The sequence below is a fragment of the Lepidochelys olivacea genome (genome assembly GCF_965140295.1).
Source record: "Lepidochelys olivacea isolate rLepOli2 genome assembly, chromosome: 1".
Taxonomy (NCBI): Eukaryota; Metazoa; Chordata; order Testudines; family Cheloniidae; genus Lepidochelys; species Lepidochelys olivacea.
In genome coordinates this window covers 288,980,832-288,997,441 of record NC_140411.1, presented here as the reverse complement: position 1 = coordinate 288,997,441, position 16,610 = coordinate 288,980,832, and the positions used below count along the sequence as shown (strand labels likewise).

At 45.2% G+C, this 16,610-nt stretch overlaps 1 protein-coding gene across 1 annotated transcript in view; it reads left to right on the top strand.

The window, feature by feature from the left end:
- The window catches only part of RAP1B (RAP1B, member of RAS oncogene family), a 75,877-nt gene that overhangs the window by 27,679 nt on the left and 31,588 nt on the right, over positions 1-16,610 (top strand). Inside the window, exon 2 of the mRNA XM_084650165.1 lies at positions 10,740-10,826. Coding sequence (XP_084506291.1) covers positions 10,770-10,826 — 57 coding nt within the window. The 5' untranslated portion in view covers positions 10,740-10,769. The remainder of the gene's footprint in view (positions 1-10,739; positions 10,827-16,610) is intronic.

Sequence of the window (16,610 nt, the reverse complement as noted above, 5' to 3'; positions counted from 1 at the left end):
GGTTTTTAACAGGTTAGACAATGACGACAGATTCCACAACTACCCAAAGTGTTTTGTTTTCCCATGCTTAACTGCCCTTACAGTTAAGAAGCTTTTTCCTAATGTTTAACCTAAATCTCCCTTGCTGCAATTTGAGCCAAGGACTTCTTGTCCTGTCCTAAGTGGTTAAGGAGAACAATTTATCATCCTCTTTTTATAACTACCTTTTACATACTTGAAGACTTATGTTCCCTTTCAGTCTTCTCCAGACTAAATAAACCCAATTTTCCTCATAGATCATGTTTTCTAGACCTCTAATCACTTTTGCTCTTCTTAGAGTGATGGCTCATATCGATTCCCAGTAGGTGAGTGCACGCTGTGTGCACGGTCATTGGAAAGATTTCTCTTAGCAGCTCCCATCGGGTCGGCTGTGGAGCCCTCTGGAGTGGTGCCTTCATGGTGCTCAATATATCATCCTGCCGACCCGACCCCCCTCCCCCCAAAGTTCCTTTTTACCATCCATAACAGCCGTTGAAACATCATTTGCTTGCTCAGCAAGAACTCTCATCAGCGTTATTAACTAAACTAAAACTAGTAACTAGAGAGAGGTTTGGGAGCAGGATCTCTCCCCAATACCTAACCTCTCGTCAGGCTCCAGGGCATGCTGCGAGCCCAGTGCTTTAAGCCCTGAGTTGCTTGCAACAAGCCTATGCCCATTAGTGAGCCCCACGACACTTGCTTAAAGTGTCTGGGGGAAGTGTGCCAGACTGAGAAGTGCAAACTTTGCAGGGCTTTTCATCTGAGAACCAAAAAGGAGCAAGACTTCCGCCTCAAACAACTTCTCATTAAATCCACTCTGCATCCCCAGCCTGCTGCAAACCGCCAGGACCCAGCGCTGAGCGCATCAGTATGTGACATGGTGCTGAGGAAGGACTCTAGTACGAGAGATCCTTGGCTGCGGTGCCAGGGAGCACCAGTGCCAGGGGCAATAGCCCGGCACCACTTGACTTCACCAGTGCCCCACAAGCAGCATAGGAAGACCGAAAGGGGGCACTCACCCGCTCCGAAACCACAAGACCATCAGGGGATACACGGGCGCACTCCAGAATGGATTCATTGCCAAAATTCATTGCTGTTGACTTCAGTGCCCCAGAGGAGACCGTTCGGTCTGACACGCAGCGACTCTCTGCAATGGCAGTGCCAGGTCAATGAGTTAAAGCCACCTTCCATCCCAGACACTTGAAGCCTCCAGAGACCTGATCGAAATGATGGCTTCACGGCCCCCAGTTCTGAGGGACAAGACTCTGGTACCGATACGTCTGGTACCATCTAGAGGCAAGCCAGCTATGATGCGGCTCTCGCGGTCCCTGGCTCGGCAACTAGTCGCTATTGCTGTGGCACCGATCCCCAGCTCCAAAGTCTATAAGAGCATCTCTGGCACTGGTGTGAAGCTCCTCCTCTCCAGCACCAAGAGCAGACCGGCACCAGTCCCCGGCTCCAGGCCTTCATCCTCGATCGCCAGCACAAGATACTCGGCACCAGTCTCTCAGATTTCCCCACCTCATTCACTCGACACCAGTCTCCTGCTCATGGCCCTTCGGCACTGCCTTGGTCATCGTGATCAGGATCCGCTTCCTCGGACTCAGATGGTGACTCATATTATTCCCGGCACAGTCAGCATAGGTCCAAGAGGCAGCAAAGGGAGGCACAGACACAGTGGCCCTTGTGAACCCCCTGGGCTTACCATCAGGCCCAGGGCTTGCTTTCATGGGGTTCATGGTTGGTTATCTCGGAACACTGACCACCTCTCACTGCCAGGGACAGGCCTACATCTTGGGGATCCTAGGCCACCCTGACCCAGCCGCCCCCTGAGGCTCTGGCCACAGCTGAGGCGACTCTGGCACAGGACCAGCTGCAGGGTCTGGCTACAGCCACCTCATCTTCATCCCCTGCCAAGGCTGTGGCAGGGGCTTCAGCTTTGGGCCATTGACCACAGGGCACATCAGGACCTTCTGAGGCGGATTGCCTTGAACATGGGGTTTCAAGCAGAGGAATTGTTTGAGGCCGAGAACCCCATGGTAGACCTTACTCCTGAAGGTCCATCTGCGGTGAATCAATTCAGAGCTATATCAAGACTCTGTGGCAGACCCCCAGCCTCAATTCTGCCGACCGCCAGGGGTGTGGAATGCAAATATTTCGTCCCTTCCAAGGGCTACAAATATTTGTTCTCACACCAAGTCTTGCTCTCTGGTCGTGTCGGCGGTTAACGAGAGAGCGCATCAGGGACAGCAAGGGCCAGCCCCCAAATCTAAGGAGATAAAAAGGATGGACCTTTTTGGTAGGAAGGTCTCTGCCACTGGGGGCCTTCAGCTGAGGATAGCTAACCAGCAAGCTATCCTCAGCGGATATAACTTCAACGCATGGGCCTCCATGTTGAAGTTTAACGAGCTGATCCCTACAAACTCTAGGACCGAATTCTCTGCCATTGTCAGGGAAGGGAAGAGGGTGGCACAGACCTTGCGGCAGGTTTCCCTAGACTCTGCAGACTCAACCGTCCGTACCCTCTCCTGAGGCATAGCCATGAGGAGGACAATCCTGGCTTCAGGTGTCCACGCTACCCCCCAAAGTGCAGCAAACCCTGCAAGACTTTCCCTTTGAGGGCGCAGGGCTATTCTCCAAGCAGACAGACTCCATGGCTACCATGAAGTCATTGGGGATGCACATGCCGGCACCAAACCCAAGCACTTCAAGCCCCAGCCACAACAACAGCAGCCATATCCTCCTCAGCCGAGGCAGGATTTCTGTAGACGAAGGAGCAAGAACGAGCGGCTCAAGCCTTACAATCCCCCTTTGGGCCAGGGCCAAGGCCAATCCAAACCTTCAGCAGGCTCGAAACTGGCCTTTTGAAGGTGCCACTGAGGATGGCACACCTGTCTCTCCGCCGGATCCTTACCCATGTTTTCTGAACTGTCTGTCCCACTTCTACTGTTCTTAGTCCCAAATAACATTGGGCCACAGGGTTCTTCATGGTAGAAGTGGGATATTCTCTCCAATTCTGCTTCCCCGTCCATCTTCAACGACCCTTCTCACAAGCCGCTCCTTATCCAGGATGTGCAGTAGCTCCTTGCCAAAAGGGCAGTGGAGGAGGTTCCTTAGGAGCTTTTGGGCAAGGGATTCTACTCCCACCATTTCCTACCCCACCAAGGCAAAGGGGGGGAGGGTTTCAGACCCATTTTAGACCTGCGAAGGCTCAACCAGTTCATGATAAAGCTGAAGTTTCACATGGTCTCCCTGAGCTCTATTATCCCATCCTTGGATCCAAGAGGCTGGTATGCCACCCTCGATATGAAAGACTCATACTTTTACATAGCCATTTGACCTGTGTAAGGACGATTCTTGCGGTTTGTAGTCGACCACAAACACTACCAGTTCACGATCCTCACCTTCGGCCTGTCGAAAGTCCTATGAGCGTTCACCAAGTGCATGTTGGTCGTAGCAGACTTCCTTCTGAGGAGGGAGATACAGGTATACCCATACTAGATAACTGGCTGCTCCGGGAGCATACCAGGGAGCAGGTGGAATCTCAGGTCTGCTTAGTCAATCCACTTTCGAGAGACTGGGACGACTCCTCAACATGAACAAGTCAACCTTATTATCAATCCACAGATTAGAATTCATCGATGCTGTGCTGGACTCTGTACAGGCAAGGTCGTTCCTGCCAGAGACCCGGTTCCAAGCCATAACAGACATTATGCAAAACCTCAGGCGGTACCCGACCACTACCACAAGGGGATGCCTGAGTCTCCTTGGTCACATGGCAGCCTGTACTTACGTGGTCCAGCATGCCTGACAGAGGATCAGGCCCCTCCAAGCATGGCTCGTGTCGGTATACCACCCAGAACGCGATAGCCTGGACTCGGTAATGACAGTGCCAGGACACATACTTGAGTCCCAACATTGCATGCCATCTGAGGGTTGACCACCAAAGGTGTTCCCTTCAACAGCCCACAGCGCTTCTTGTCCCTACTAACGGACGCATCAGTTCTGGGTTTGATGGGGCGCATCTGGGAGATTTCCCAACACAGGACCTGTGGTCGCAGGACGAACTCTCCCTCCATATCAATATCAGGGAGCTCAGAGCAGTACGACTAGCATGCCAAACTTTCCAATCCCGGCTGCAAGGCCAGTGCGTGGCAGTGATGATGGACAACACCACTGCTATGTTTTACATCAACAAGCAGGTGGAGCCCATTCCTTCCAGCTATGTCAGGAAGCCCTCCAGCTATGGGAATTCTGCATAGCCCACTCCATTCACCTGGAGGCATCCTATCTCCCAGGAGTGCAGAACAAACTAGCGGATCACCTCAGCAGATCGTTCTGCAACCACAAGTGGTCTATCCGTCCGGATGTCCTTCATTCCATCTTCCAAAGGTTTCCCCAGGTTGATCTCTTTGCCGCCCGGAGCAACAGAAAGTGCCCAATGTTCTGCTCCTTCCAGAAACACAGCTTGGGTCCAATCACAGACGTGTTCCTGCTACCCTGTGGAGACTGCCTCATGTATGCCTTCCCACCAGTCCCACTCATTCACAAGGTGCTGCTCAAGATCCTTAGGGACAAAGCGGAGGTAATTGTGCTGCTGCTCTTTGAGATGTGTTGCTCATATCTGTTCCAATACCCACCCTCCTTCCCCTCTGTCGGAGTAGCTGGCAATAAGGAACTGAAGGGGGCTCAGGTCGGCAGGGTCACATATTGAGCGCCATGAAGGTGCCACTCCAGGGGGCTCCCTAGCCAACCCAATGGGAGCTGCTAAGGGAAAACTTTCCAACAACTGTGCATGCAGCACACGCACACCTAATTAGAATGGATATGAGCAGCACATCTCTAAGAACAGTTACAAGAGGGTGTGTAACTGTTTTTTACTTTCCTCTGGCCTTTTATGCAATTTTTCAGCATCTTTGCTGAAATGTGGTGCCCAGAACTGGACACAGTACTCCAGTTGAGTGCTTATCAGTGCTGAGTAGCATGGAAGAATTACTTTTTACGTCTTGCTTACAACAATCCTGCTAATATATCCCAGAATGTCTGTCTGCTTTTTTTCCTCTCTCAACAGTATTACATGGTTGACTCAGATTGTTTGTGTTCCATTATAATCCCCAGATCCTTTTCTGCAGAACTCCTTCCTAGACAGTCATTTCCCATTTTCTATTTGTGCAATTGATTATTCCTTCCTAAAGATAATGCTATAATTTGTTCTTATTGAATTTCATATTTTGGACCTTTTCTCTGGTTTGTCCAGATCATTTTGAATTCTAATCCTGTCCTCCAAAGTGCTTGCAACCTTTCTGTTTAGTATTGTTGGTAAATTTTATAAGTGTACTCTGTCATTATCCAAATCCTTTATGAAGCTATTGAATAGAACCAAACCCAGGTCAGGTCATTGTGGGACTCCACTCCAGTATGCCATTCCAGCTTGATTGTGATCCTGAGTATGCTTTTCCAACCATTTGTGCGCACACCTTTATAGAAGGTTCATCTAGGCTAATGATACTCGGCTAGTGATACTTGGTGATTCAGGAGTCAAATTAGTGATCAGCATTTCCCAAAAGCACCACAGCAGTGTGAATTCATTGTTTCATAAGGATAATTAAGTTGGTTTGTCATGATTTGTACTTGACAAATCCATGCTCTTATAACCTTATTTTCTTGTGGGTGCTTACAAATTGCTTATTTGCTCACTTAGGTACCAGAGTTAAGATGACTGGTCTATAATTCCCTTGGTTGCCCTTATTCCCATTTTTATAAACAGGTACTATATTTGCCCTCTTCTGGTCATTTGGGATTTTTTCCCATCCTCCATGTGTTCTCAGAGCCCTGGTGTAGGCTAGGGGTGTGGGGCTCAATCTGAGTTATGCAACTTACCGTTACCGTGACTTACCGTGGTGTGCCCACCGCAGTGAGTCAACTGCTGCTGCTCCCCCGTCTACTCTGCCTGCGCCTCTCGTGGTGCTGGAGTACAGGAGTCAACAGGAGAGCGCTCCTAGACTAGACACGATAAATTGATCCCCGATCAATCGCTGCCCGCCGATCCGGTGGGTAGTGAAGACATACCCAAAGATAATCAGTAATAGCTCAGATCTTTTCAGCTAGTTCCTTAAGTATTCTAGGATGTATTTCATCAGGCCCTGCTGACTTGAAGACTTCTAACTTGTCTAAGTAATTCTTAATATTTTTTTCTATTTTAGCCCCTGATCCTATTCCATTTACACTGATTTAACTATGTTGTCCAATCACTGCTAACTTTTTTTGGTGAAAACAGAAACAAAGGCATTTAACGCTTCAGCAGTTGCTGTGTTTTCTGTCTTTCCTTTGTCATAGAGTAATGGGGCCTACCTTGTCCTTGGTCTTCCTCTTGCTTCCCACATTAATAAAGAAAGTTTCCTTTTGTCCCTAGCTAGTTCGATCTAATTTTTTGCCTTGACTTTCTAATTTTGTCTGTACATGCTTGTTGGATTTTTATATTCATCCTTTGTATTTTGACTTAGTTTCCACGTTTTGATATGACTCCTTTGAGTTTCAGGATTTGAATTTCAGTTTATAGGAATTTAAATGTCTAGAGTTTTTATAAATAATGGTTGGTAATATTTTTGGAAGGGATATTAAACTTTAATAGCTAGAGATTGGTTTAAGACTTGAAGCATAGCAACTTATTATGGGAAGCAGATTATCCCACCTCTACTTACTAAAGGGTTCTTGCATCTTTTGAAGCATCTGGAAATGTCTACTGTTAGAGACAGGGATTTTGGACTGTATGGATCTCAGGTGTGTTCTAGTGTGGCAGTTCCTTTGCAAGTGTACTTATTTTAGCTGACACCTGTTAGTACTTACCCAAAAAATAGAAAAACTTTCTCCTCTCCCCTGGGGAAAAAAGAAAGCACATGCTGTCTTCACTTTTATATCATTCCTTGTACCTTACATTCCTGTTTTCTCGAAGTTATTGCGAAAATTCTTGTACACGAAAACTCATTAGTTCACCCAGAACAATTGTTCACTTCCTAACTTGCAACATCCACTATTTTTACAAATGTTGCTTTTAAAAAGCAGGGCTAGGACATTGACAATACAACTTCAGTTTTTAACTAATCATTCTAATTGTACTATCGTCCATTTTGTAAAAATAAAAACTGGATGAAACATTGCTATATAACTACTTTGACACACACAGTACAAAATGTGCTAACTAGCAATGTCCAATTCTATGTACTTCCTATATTTTGATGTTTTACATTCAGAAACAAATTCTGGGCATTACTTCATCAAGTAAAGTTAAAATGACAATCCTGCAGCTTTGATTGTATACATGCTTGGTCAGATCAAAGTAATTCTTAGGTTTCCCATGTCTGGTGTATTTTTTTGTCTGTATATTACTTCTGTTATGCTGATGCTCTGTGGAGCAAGTGTACAATGGAGATTTTATCTGGAGCTCAATTAAAACGTGCTTACTTGTCAAGTATCAGTGGGGTCACTGTCGTAACACCTCAGAGACAGACAAGGTGAGTGAGGTGTAATCTTTTGGTGGACCAACTTCTGTTGGTGGAAGAGACAAGCTTTTGAGCTCCAAGTTTGAAAGCTTGTCTCTTCCACCAACAGAAGTTGGTCCACTAAAAGATCTCACTCACACTCTCTAATATCCTGGAATGAACACTGCTACAATAACAGTGTATGTAACTACATAGACTTGCTAACAATGATGATACCTTGTAGATGACTTTTGTATAGCATGAAATGAGGTTTTGGGGAGCATGGATAGACAGTATCGCAGCAAAGAGGTGAAGGACCATGGTAGTATTGATACAGCTATTCCAAACACAAGCAGAGCAATGGATGTTCGAGTTGTAGTCAATCACCAGATCAGCCTATTAGTGAACTTCAGATATGAGTATTATGTAACTTCCACGCCATCAGGCATCCATTTCCTGAAAGATGACACATTGATGGGTTGTGTTCAGGTCACAGGGCATCTTGACTGTGTATGTGTAGGAAAGGAAGGTTTTTTTGTTGTTTGTGGAACATCTTAGTCTTGCTATAACTGTTGCTGGAAGAAATCTATAGATAATATATGCATTCCTGTTTAGAACTCCCTCAAGCTTTTAGAACACTGAGTAAGGGGAGAATAAAAATATATCAGCTTTCTAAACTTTTATAACTGCTAGTTGGAATGCTTATCTCTTTTTTTTCCAGGCAAGAAGAGAGCTAACTATTCTTAAAGATATTTCCTTTATTCAAACTAACTGGGAGTATGCCCGAAGCATTTTTACTAAATTAAATCTCCAGACTTAGTGGACGGTGGAGGCAAAATACTTCGGATAAAGAATAAAAAAAACTACAGTGGGTAGGTGCTACAGATTCCTCAGGACTAGACAGCAAAATTCCTAGATGGTTTTCAAGGACTTTGAAAATGGCAACATGTATTAAGGCTAGTTTAGAAGGCCTTTGGGGTAGGGCTTAAGGAGCTATGTGCACTCAGTGCTATAAAATATTACCCTCATACTTCACACGTAACAGTTAAATATAGGTTTTATCAGAAGTTCCTATGTTAAGGGCAGCTTTCTGAACTAGAAATTTAGAATTCCAGGGATCTCTTCTAGACCCAATGCCACTCAATATTTTTATCAGTAGTCTGGAAGTAAATATAAAATAGCTGCTGATTTTAAAATCTTGTGACATACAGACTGTGGAGTGGTAAATATTGATGACCGGGTAGTCACAATGATTTGGATCACTTGGTATGCTGGGCCTATTTGATCAAAGACCACTTGCTATCGCCAAATGCAAGGTGATAAATCTAGAAGCAAAAAATGAAGAAGGCCATTCTTGCAGAGCTGAAGACTTATTTTTGGAGAGCAGTGACTCTGAAAAGGATTTAAGGATCATTAGTGGAGTTACAACTGAACATGAGCTCCCACTGCAATGATTAGGGCCCTACCAAATTCACAGCCATGAAAAATGCATCATGGACCTTGAAATCTGGTGTTTCCCCTATACTATAAAGATTTCATGGGCGCAACCAGTGTTTCTCAAATTGGGGGTCCTGACCCAAAAAGCAGTTGTAGGGGGGTTTGCAAAGTATGTTTTTGTTTGGGGGGTGGGAGGGGTGTCACAGTACTGCCACCCTTATTTCTGCACTGCCTTCAGAGCTGGGCAACCAGAGAGTGATGGCTGTTGGCCAGGCACCCAACTTTGAAGGCAGCAGCACAGAAATAGGGGTAGCTGTATCACAACCCTCCCCCTACAATAACCTTGCAACACTACACCCTGCAACTCCTTTTTGGGTCAGGACCCCCTACAATTACAATACCATGAAATTTCAGATTTAAATAGCTGAAATGAAATTTACAATTTTTAAAATCCTCTGACCGTGAAATTGACCAAAATGGACCATGAATTTGGTAGGGCCCCAGCAGTGCAGTAGCAAAAACAGGCTAATGTGGTCCTTGGATGTATAAGTAGGGAAGTAATTAAAAGTAACCTTCCTTATTCCTATTATCTCTGCATATGGTAATGGTGAGAGAGATCCTGAATATTGAATCCAGTTCTGGAGTCAACATTTTTATAAGGATGTTGAAAAACTGGAGAGGGTGCAGAGAATAACCACATTTTTTGAGGGCTGAAAAAAGTCTTGCAGTGAGAGACTGAAGATGCTCAGTCTGTTTAGTGCTTCAAAAAAAAATTAAAAAAAAAAAATCAGGAGGTGACTATAATTAAGTGTGCAGGTTCCCTCACGGAGCGAGAGATACTAGAGGTCTGCTGTATCTATCAGAAAGGTATAACAAGACCAATATTTAGAAGTTAAAGGCAGACAAATTCAAATTAGAAGCAAGATACCAATTTTTTGATTAACCATTGGCACAAACTACCAAGGGAAGTTGTTTGGTTCACAGGAGTAACTGGATGAAATTCTCAAAGAACAGGCTTGTGTTGTACAGGATCAGATTAAATGATCTAATGGTCCCTTCTGACTTAGTCTGTGAAAAGTGTCCCGTATGTATATGTGCCTCCATTATTGGAAAGCCTGTGTGTAGGTAAAGAAAATTGCTGGCTGCTTCCAAATACTTGGGAGAGAATTTAACTGTTCAGTAAACCAGTGGACACAACGGTGGAGACCTTGAGCAAGATAAAGACATTCTAACCCTAGGCAGTGCAGTAAAAGCCACAAGCTCTTTTTACAGAGTGGAAAAACTAGTTATTGATATATAATTAGTTGTACTCACAAGGCTGAAATATTTTGTAATGGATCTTAGTGCAGGCAGCACATGCAGAGATACATAGTGTGATCCTTTTGGTATTGAACTAGAAACAGTTTTCAAAATGGTATAAATTTAACTGTTCTGGCAATGAGGAAAGTATTCGGGAGGCATACTTTTTAAATTGGTGGATAAGTAGAATTGCTGCTATTAATAGTAATCCTGAGTACAGGTTATGACTGCCAGTTAGGGTCTGGTGTTTCCATATTGTATAGTAAATCAAGAGGCAGCTTGCTTAGATTATGCCTGCCTTAGTTCATGTAGTAGTAGGTATCCTGCAGTTATCAGCCGATATTAAATTAGTGTTAAAATTAGTTTTCTCAAACAGTGAACATCCGATAGATACGTAGCTGTAGGCATAGTTACAATACATTAACACTGTAATATACTTACATTCTTGTAATGTGGTTGTCCTTTAGCAGAAGTTTGGGATCTAATTTTTTTTATTGTGTATTTTAGGTATCAAGGGGGTGACTTAACACTTTCACCATGCGTGAATACAAGCTAGTTGTTCTTGGATCAGGAGGTGTTGGAAAGTCTGCTCTGGTAAGTGGTATTCCTTTAACTACTGTAACTAACCTCTTTTGAAGCAGTTTAGACTTTTCTTTTTCTACTGACTTGAGACCTTATTTTTAGTTAGTAGGTAGGTGTACTTTCATGCACACTTCCATATGTGCATGGAAACTAATGACTAGCATGTGCACGGCTAGATATAGACACTCACCTCCCCATGTATATAGGCAAGCTTGGGCTTTGTGCATGCACATCCAGTATCTGGTGCCCATTTGCGTGCATGAATGTACACTTGCCAAACTGCTGGAAATCAGACCCTTAGGAACACATTCTTTCTGATCTCATCAACTTGAAGATTAAGCCTGAAATATGTCTAAGATCTAAGTTTTACTTTATCTATGTCTGGTTTTGCTGATACTTCGCAGTCATAGTGCTTTTTAGCCATAGCTTTCAATGTTTTGCAAAGGAAGGAAAGTACATCTCTACTGCACAGGTGAGAAACTGAGGCTATCAAGGTGAAATAACTTATCAAAGGTCACTCATATTTGGTCAGTTACAGGGGTGGAAGTGGAACAGATTCTGGTCAGGTCAGTTCCCAGTTCATTGGATGACTGTGCTAGCTACTGAGACAATGGTGGTGCGGTGTTTTTGTTTTGTTTTTGTTTTGTTCTCCCCCACCCTGATATTGTCTTGGTTACATTCACCAGTATAGTGAGGAAATATACTGCTCTGGAAAACTTACTGAGGAGTTCATGCCTGATTGGGCACTGGTACCAAAGCCATTCCACCCAGTGCCGCAACAGAGTCTTGGAGTGGCCTATTTTTGAGCCTCTCCCTACCCTCCCTCCACCTCACTACCACCGTAGCTGAGCCTGCAGGGTTGGGCTTCTGCTTTCTCTTGGCTCTTGCTGCTGCTGCCACCATTGAGCCTCGTGAGACCAGGCTGAGGAAAGAGGATGCTTCTGTTCATTACTTACTCTCTCCAAATGTCCAGAGTTGAGGAAGGAAGGGAATTCTGCAGCGGTAGAGAAATGGAGTATATTTCCCCAAAGATGGGATGGGGAGAAGGGGAAAGGATTTCTTCAGATGGAAGAGGAAGTGTTGAAGTAGTGATGGGATTCCCAAAGTGCTTGGGGGTAGGGAGGAGCAGGAGGGTTACACAGAGAGTGAGTTAATGGACAGAGGAAGGAAGGTTTCAAATGTTTAAGTAAATGTGATACTTAACCTGGCTAAGAAGGCATGTTCTGAAGTTGGACAAGACCACAAATATTGCCTTTTGCCAGTCCACTCTATTCCTGGACTCTTAAATGAAGAAGTAATTTGGCCCTTGCCACAGAATGCATAACACCACTGATTTAGACAGTATTTTTGTTGCTGCAATTTCATTTGAATTACTAATTGGAGAAACATAATACTTAATCTGTATGGTCAACAGTTCTAAGGGCAACAAATACAAAACCTAGTACAGCGAAGTTGAAACAGCATACTTGGGTTACAGTACGTATACATACTGGTTTTGTAAAATTTAATCTCACTTTTTCAGTTCATTCAATTTTGCCCACTTTTGCTTGGTTGTTAATCTGATAAAAGTAGTAAGTCTCTCCACTTCCTAATTTATTCTGGCCAACCATATTTCTATATTTAGTATTGGTGTGCAGTCATACCGTTTTAGCCATAGTCGGAGAATGAGGCCATTTGCAGGGACTTATTTTTTATGCATCTGAGTATAGAAATTGTCCTGGTTTGCTCTCAGTTTGGGTTAAATTAGTGTTAAATAATGTTGTATGAGTGGTACAGTGCAGCATATGTAAGTCTAGGGTGATGTACAGTTTCGTAAAATCAGATTTGTTTTTACCATTAGTGCAGATTTGGAATATCTCTTGGATTTATGCCTGTCGATAAATGAAGTGATTGACTTTTTGTTGGTGAATCTATATTTGCACTTAATTTGCCTAAAATGTTCTAATAATCTTAACTGCAATAGGCATTAAATCAGTGTCTTCATTATGAACCCTGTATTTGAGGTGGCTTATAACTTGCCTGCTTTTGCTTTGATGATTGATGTAAAAATTCAAAAAGGTACAATTTTGAGCAACTTGATATTAAATCTGTTCAGGAGCTTGTTTGTATTTTAAACTATAGTTCTGTGTGTGTATCCCATTGTAGGTGCACATGTATCGAAGATCAGAGACCTTTGAATAGCAGTGTCTGGGGCTACTTGTCTCCTTATATTCATAAAGGACAGTCAACTGGAATCCTGCCTCAGTTCAGTCTTGCTGCTCATGGCAACAAAACAATTTAGCAAATGTCCAACCTGCTACTCTGTAGAAACTTTGAAACCATTTTTAAACCAACTTTGTGAAGAAATTTTCATTTTCATGCTCCCATCAAATTAGATGCTCTGAAAAACTGTAAACCACCTTCTGCTGTGTACAGCAGGGTGGGTGCTTAATACTAACCACCATGCCTTATGGCAAAGTCCAGACTTTCAGGTTTCATACCCTGCCTGTCCTGTGACTGACTGATCCCTGTCAAGGATGGACATAGCCAGTGCCTCTTTTGCTTCTGGTAGAGCCACATCCCAGAGAGGCCTCTGCGTGCAAGTGTTCTTTCTCCAGCACCTGCAAATCCAGGGATGTGCAGCTCAAGCTATATCTGCTAGGGCAGTCCTTATGGGTCACTTGAGACCTAGAGGTTATGGTCGCTCCCAGAGCGACACCAGATAAGCCAATATCAGCCAGTGCTCCCTCAAGTCAAGCACAGGTTATACATTGGAATTGGGCAGTAGAAAGAAGGTGAAAAGGATGCCATCAGAGCTGGCACTAATGACTAGCCAACCCCCTCAAAGTCACCAGCTGCCCAGGCAGCAAAGCCAGCACTTCTCACTATAGAAGTGTCACTGAATCAAAGCCAGATATTCAAACATTGCTCCAGGCACTAAGGAAAATTACAAAAAGAAGAGATCCAACATTACTCTAAGGACAGAGCCTCTGTGTCCTCAATCAGAACTGGAATGGCCTGGTAGAAAAGAGATGCCATGGTGACCTCTTTCCTGGTGGTGTGACTGAGCCCAGTAAGGGCCTGAGATTTGTCCTGGAGGGATCCATATCCCTTCTGGAGACATTCCATTTCCACTAGGCCTGGGTGGCCATCATAGCTGACAAATGGGCATTGAACATCTCCCAGGGCTACGCTATACATTTCCACTCCTTAATCATGTACCTATCCCCTTCCCTTTTCAGGGACCCATCTCACAAGAGCCTGTTACAATTAGAAGTGGTGTCATTGCTTTGTCTGGGAGCTCTGAGAGGTACCTATGAAGTACAGAGGAAGAGGCTTCTACTCAAATATTTCCTTGTCTCAGTGAAGAAGGGGATTCTCTATCCTCTCCTAGATCTGAGAGACTCACAAATACTTACACCATCTCAGATTCAGAATGGAAACACTTGTCTCTATCATTCTGTCTCCTTCCACATCAAATTGGCTCAAGGACAGTTCTCAGCAGGAGATAGTAGCAAACCTAGCCTGTTCTTTCAACTGGGTTTTTTCGTGAACTAAGAAAAATAAGCCGTTAGCCTCTTAGATAAGAGTGTGAACACTGATTGATTCCAGGTCAGTGAGTGTACCTTGCCAAAGACGGTCTTGTGAATGCATTAGCTATTATTCTAGATAAAAGTAAACCCAACAATGATGGTACCTGTGTTTGGGGCTGCTAAGCCATATGTCAGCATGCTCACACGTAATGTTGCTTGCTAGACTTCACCTATGGCAGTGGTCACCAGCCAGTCGATCGCGATCTCCTGCAGTGCAGCATGGCTGCCACTAAGGCAGACTTGCTGCCTCCCCTGACCCCACACTGCTCCCAGAAGCGGCCAGTGCAGCCCTGGGGGCAGGGAGAAGGGGCAGGGGTCTGCCTCCGCACTCTGTTCCTGCCTGCAAACACCATTCCCGCACCTCCCATTGGCCAAAAGAGCTGTGGGGGGCGGTGCTTGCAGAGAGGGGCAGTGCGTGGAGCCAATTGTCATCCCCCTCCTGGGGCAAGAGGGGTGTATTGGCCCCTTCTGGGAGCAGTGTAGGGCCAGGGTAGGCAGGGAGCCTGCCTTAGCCTTATTGTGCGTGCTGCTAACCAGGAGCTGCCGGAGGTAAGTGCTGCCCGGCGGGAGACTGCACCCCATTCCTGAGCCCCCTCCCAGAGCCTGCACCCCAAGCCCCACTCTGACCCCCTCCCAGAGCCAGTACTCCATCCTGCACCCCAAGCACCACCCTGATCCTCCCAGCGCCCCAAACTCTCTTCTATACCCCATCACTCTGCCCCAGCCCGGAGCCCCCTCCTGCACCCAAACTCGCTCCTAGAGCTTGCACCCCTCACCTTCTCCTGCACCCCAACCCCCTGTCCCAGGCTCAGCCCAGAGCCCCCTCCCACACTGCAAATCCCTTGGCCCCAGCCAGAGCCCACCCCCGAACCCCAACCCTCTGCCCCAGCCTGGTGTGTGTGAGTGAGGGTGGGGGAGAGCAGGCAATGGAAGGGGGAGGGGTGGAGAGAGCGGGGCCTTGGGGAAGGGGCAGGGTAAATTCTGGGTTGCCCTTAAATTTAAAGTGATCTTGGGCGTAAAAAGGTTGGAGACCACTGACTTATGGCCATTCCAGCTCTAACTCGGATAAGTCTATTTCCTAGCAAAATGCTAAATAGGACTGACATGGTGGAAGGAACCCAAAAATGGGACAGGGAGCCCACCTGGACAACCTGCATATGCAAGGGAACTGGTCCCCATAAGACCTGAGACTCTTCCACATCAGTGTCTTGCAGCTCTAAGCCATCAGGCTAATCTACATAGCTTTCCTGCCTATTTTTCAAAAATCCACCATGCAGATTCTGACTGGCAACGTGCAAGGAAGCATGCACTCATTTCTCTTATGTCTGGAAGCTATCTAACTCGGAGCATGATGCCACCAGAACAGAATAACTGGGCGGCTTTTCACCTCCCGGGAGTCAGCAACAACCTGGCAGACTTCCTGAACAGACAATCTAGTACCACTCAAGTGGTCACTGTAGAGATCAGTCATAGCGCCATGTCATAAACATAAAGGGAAGGGTAAACACCTTTAAATCCCTCCTGGCCAGAGGAAAAAAACCTTTCACCGTAAAGGGTTAAGAAGCTAAGATAACCTCACTGGCACCTGACCAAAATGACCAATGAGGAGACAAGATACTTTCAAAGCTGGAGGGAGGGGGAACAAAGGTTCTTTCTGACTGTATGATGCTTCTGCTGGGACCAGAGCAGGAATGTAGGTCAGAACTCCTGTAAAGAGTTAGTAAGCAATCTAGTTAGATATGCGTTAGATTCTGTTTTGTTTAAATGGCTGATATAAAATAAGTTGTGCTGAATGGGATGTGTATTCCTGTTTGTGTCTTTTTGTAACTTAAGGTTTTGCCTAGAGGGATTCTCTATTTTGAATCCGATTACCCTGTAAGGTATTTACCATCCTGATTTTACAGAGGTGATTCTTTTACTTTTTCTTTAATTAAAATTCTTTTAAGAACCTGATTGCTTTTTTATTGTTCTTAAGATCCAAGGGTTTGGGTCTGTGTTCACCTATGCAAATTGGTGAGGATTTTTAATCAAGCCTTCCCCAGGAAAGGGGGTGTAGTGCTTGAGGGGGGATATTTTGCAGGGGAGACGTTTCCAAGTGGGCACTTCCCCTGTTCTTTGTGTAACACTTTGGTGGTGGCAGCGTTTAACCTAAGCTAGTAAGAATAAAATTAGGGGGTCTTTCATGCAGGTCCCCACATCTGTACCCTAGAGTTCATAGTGGGGA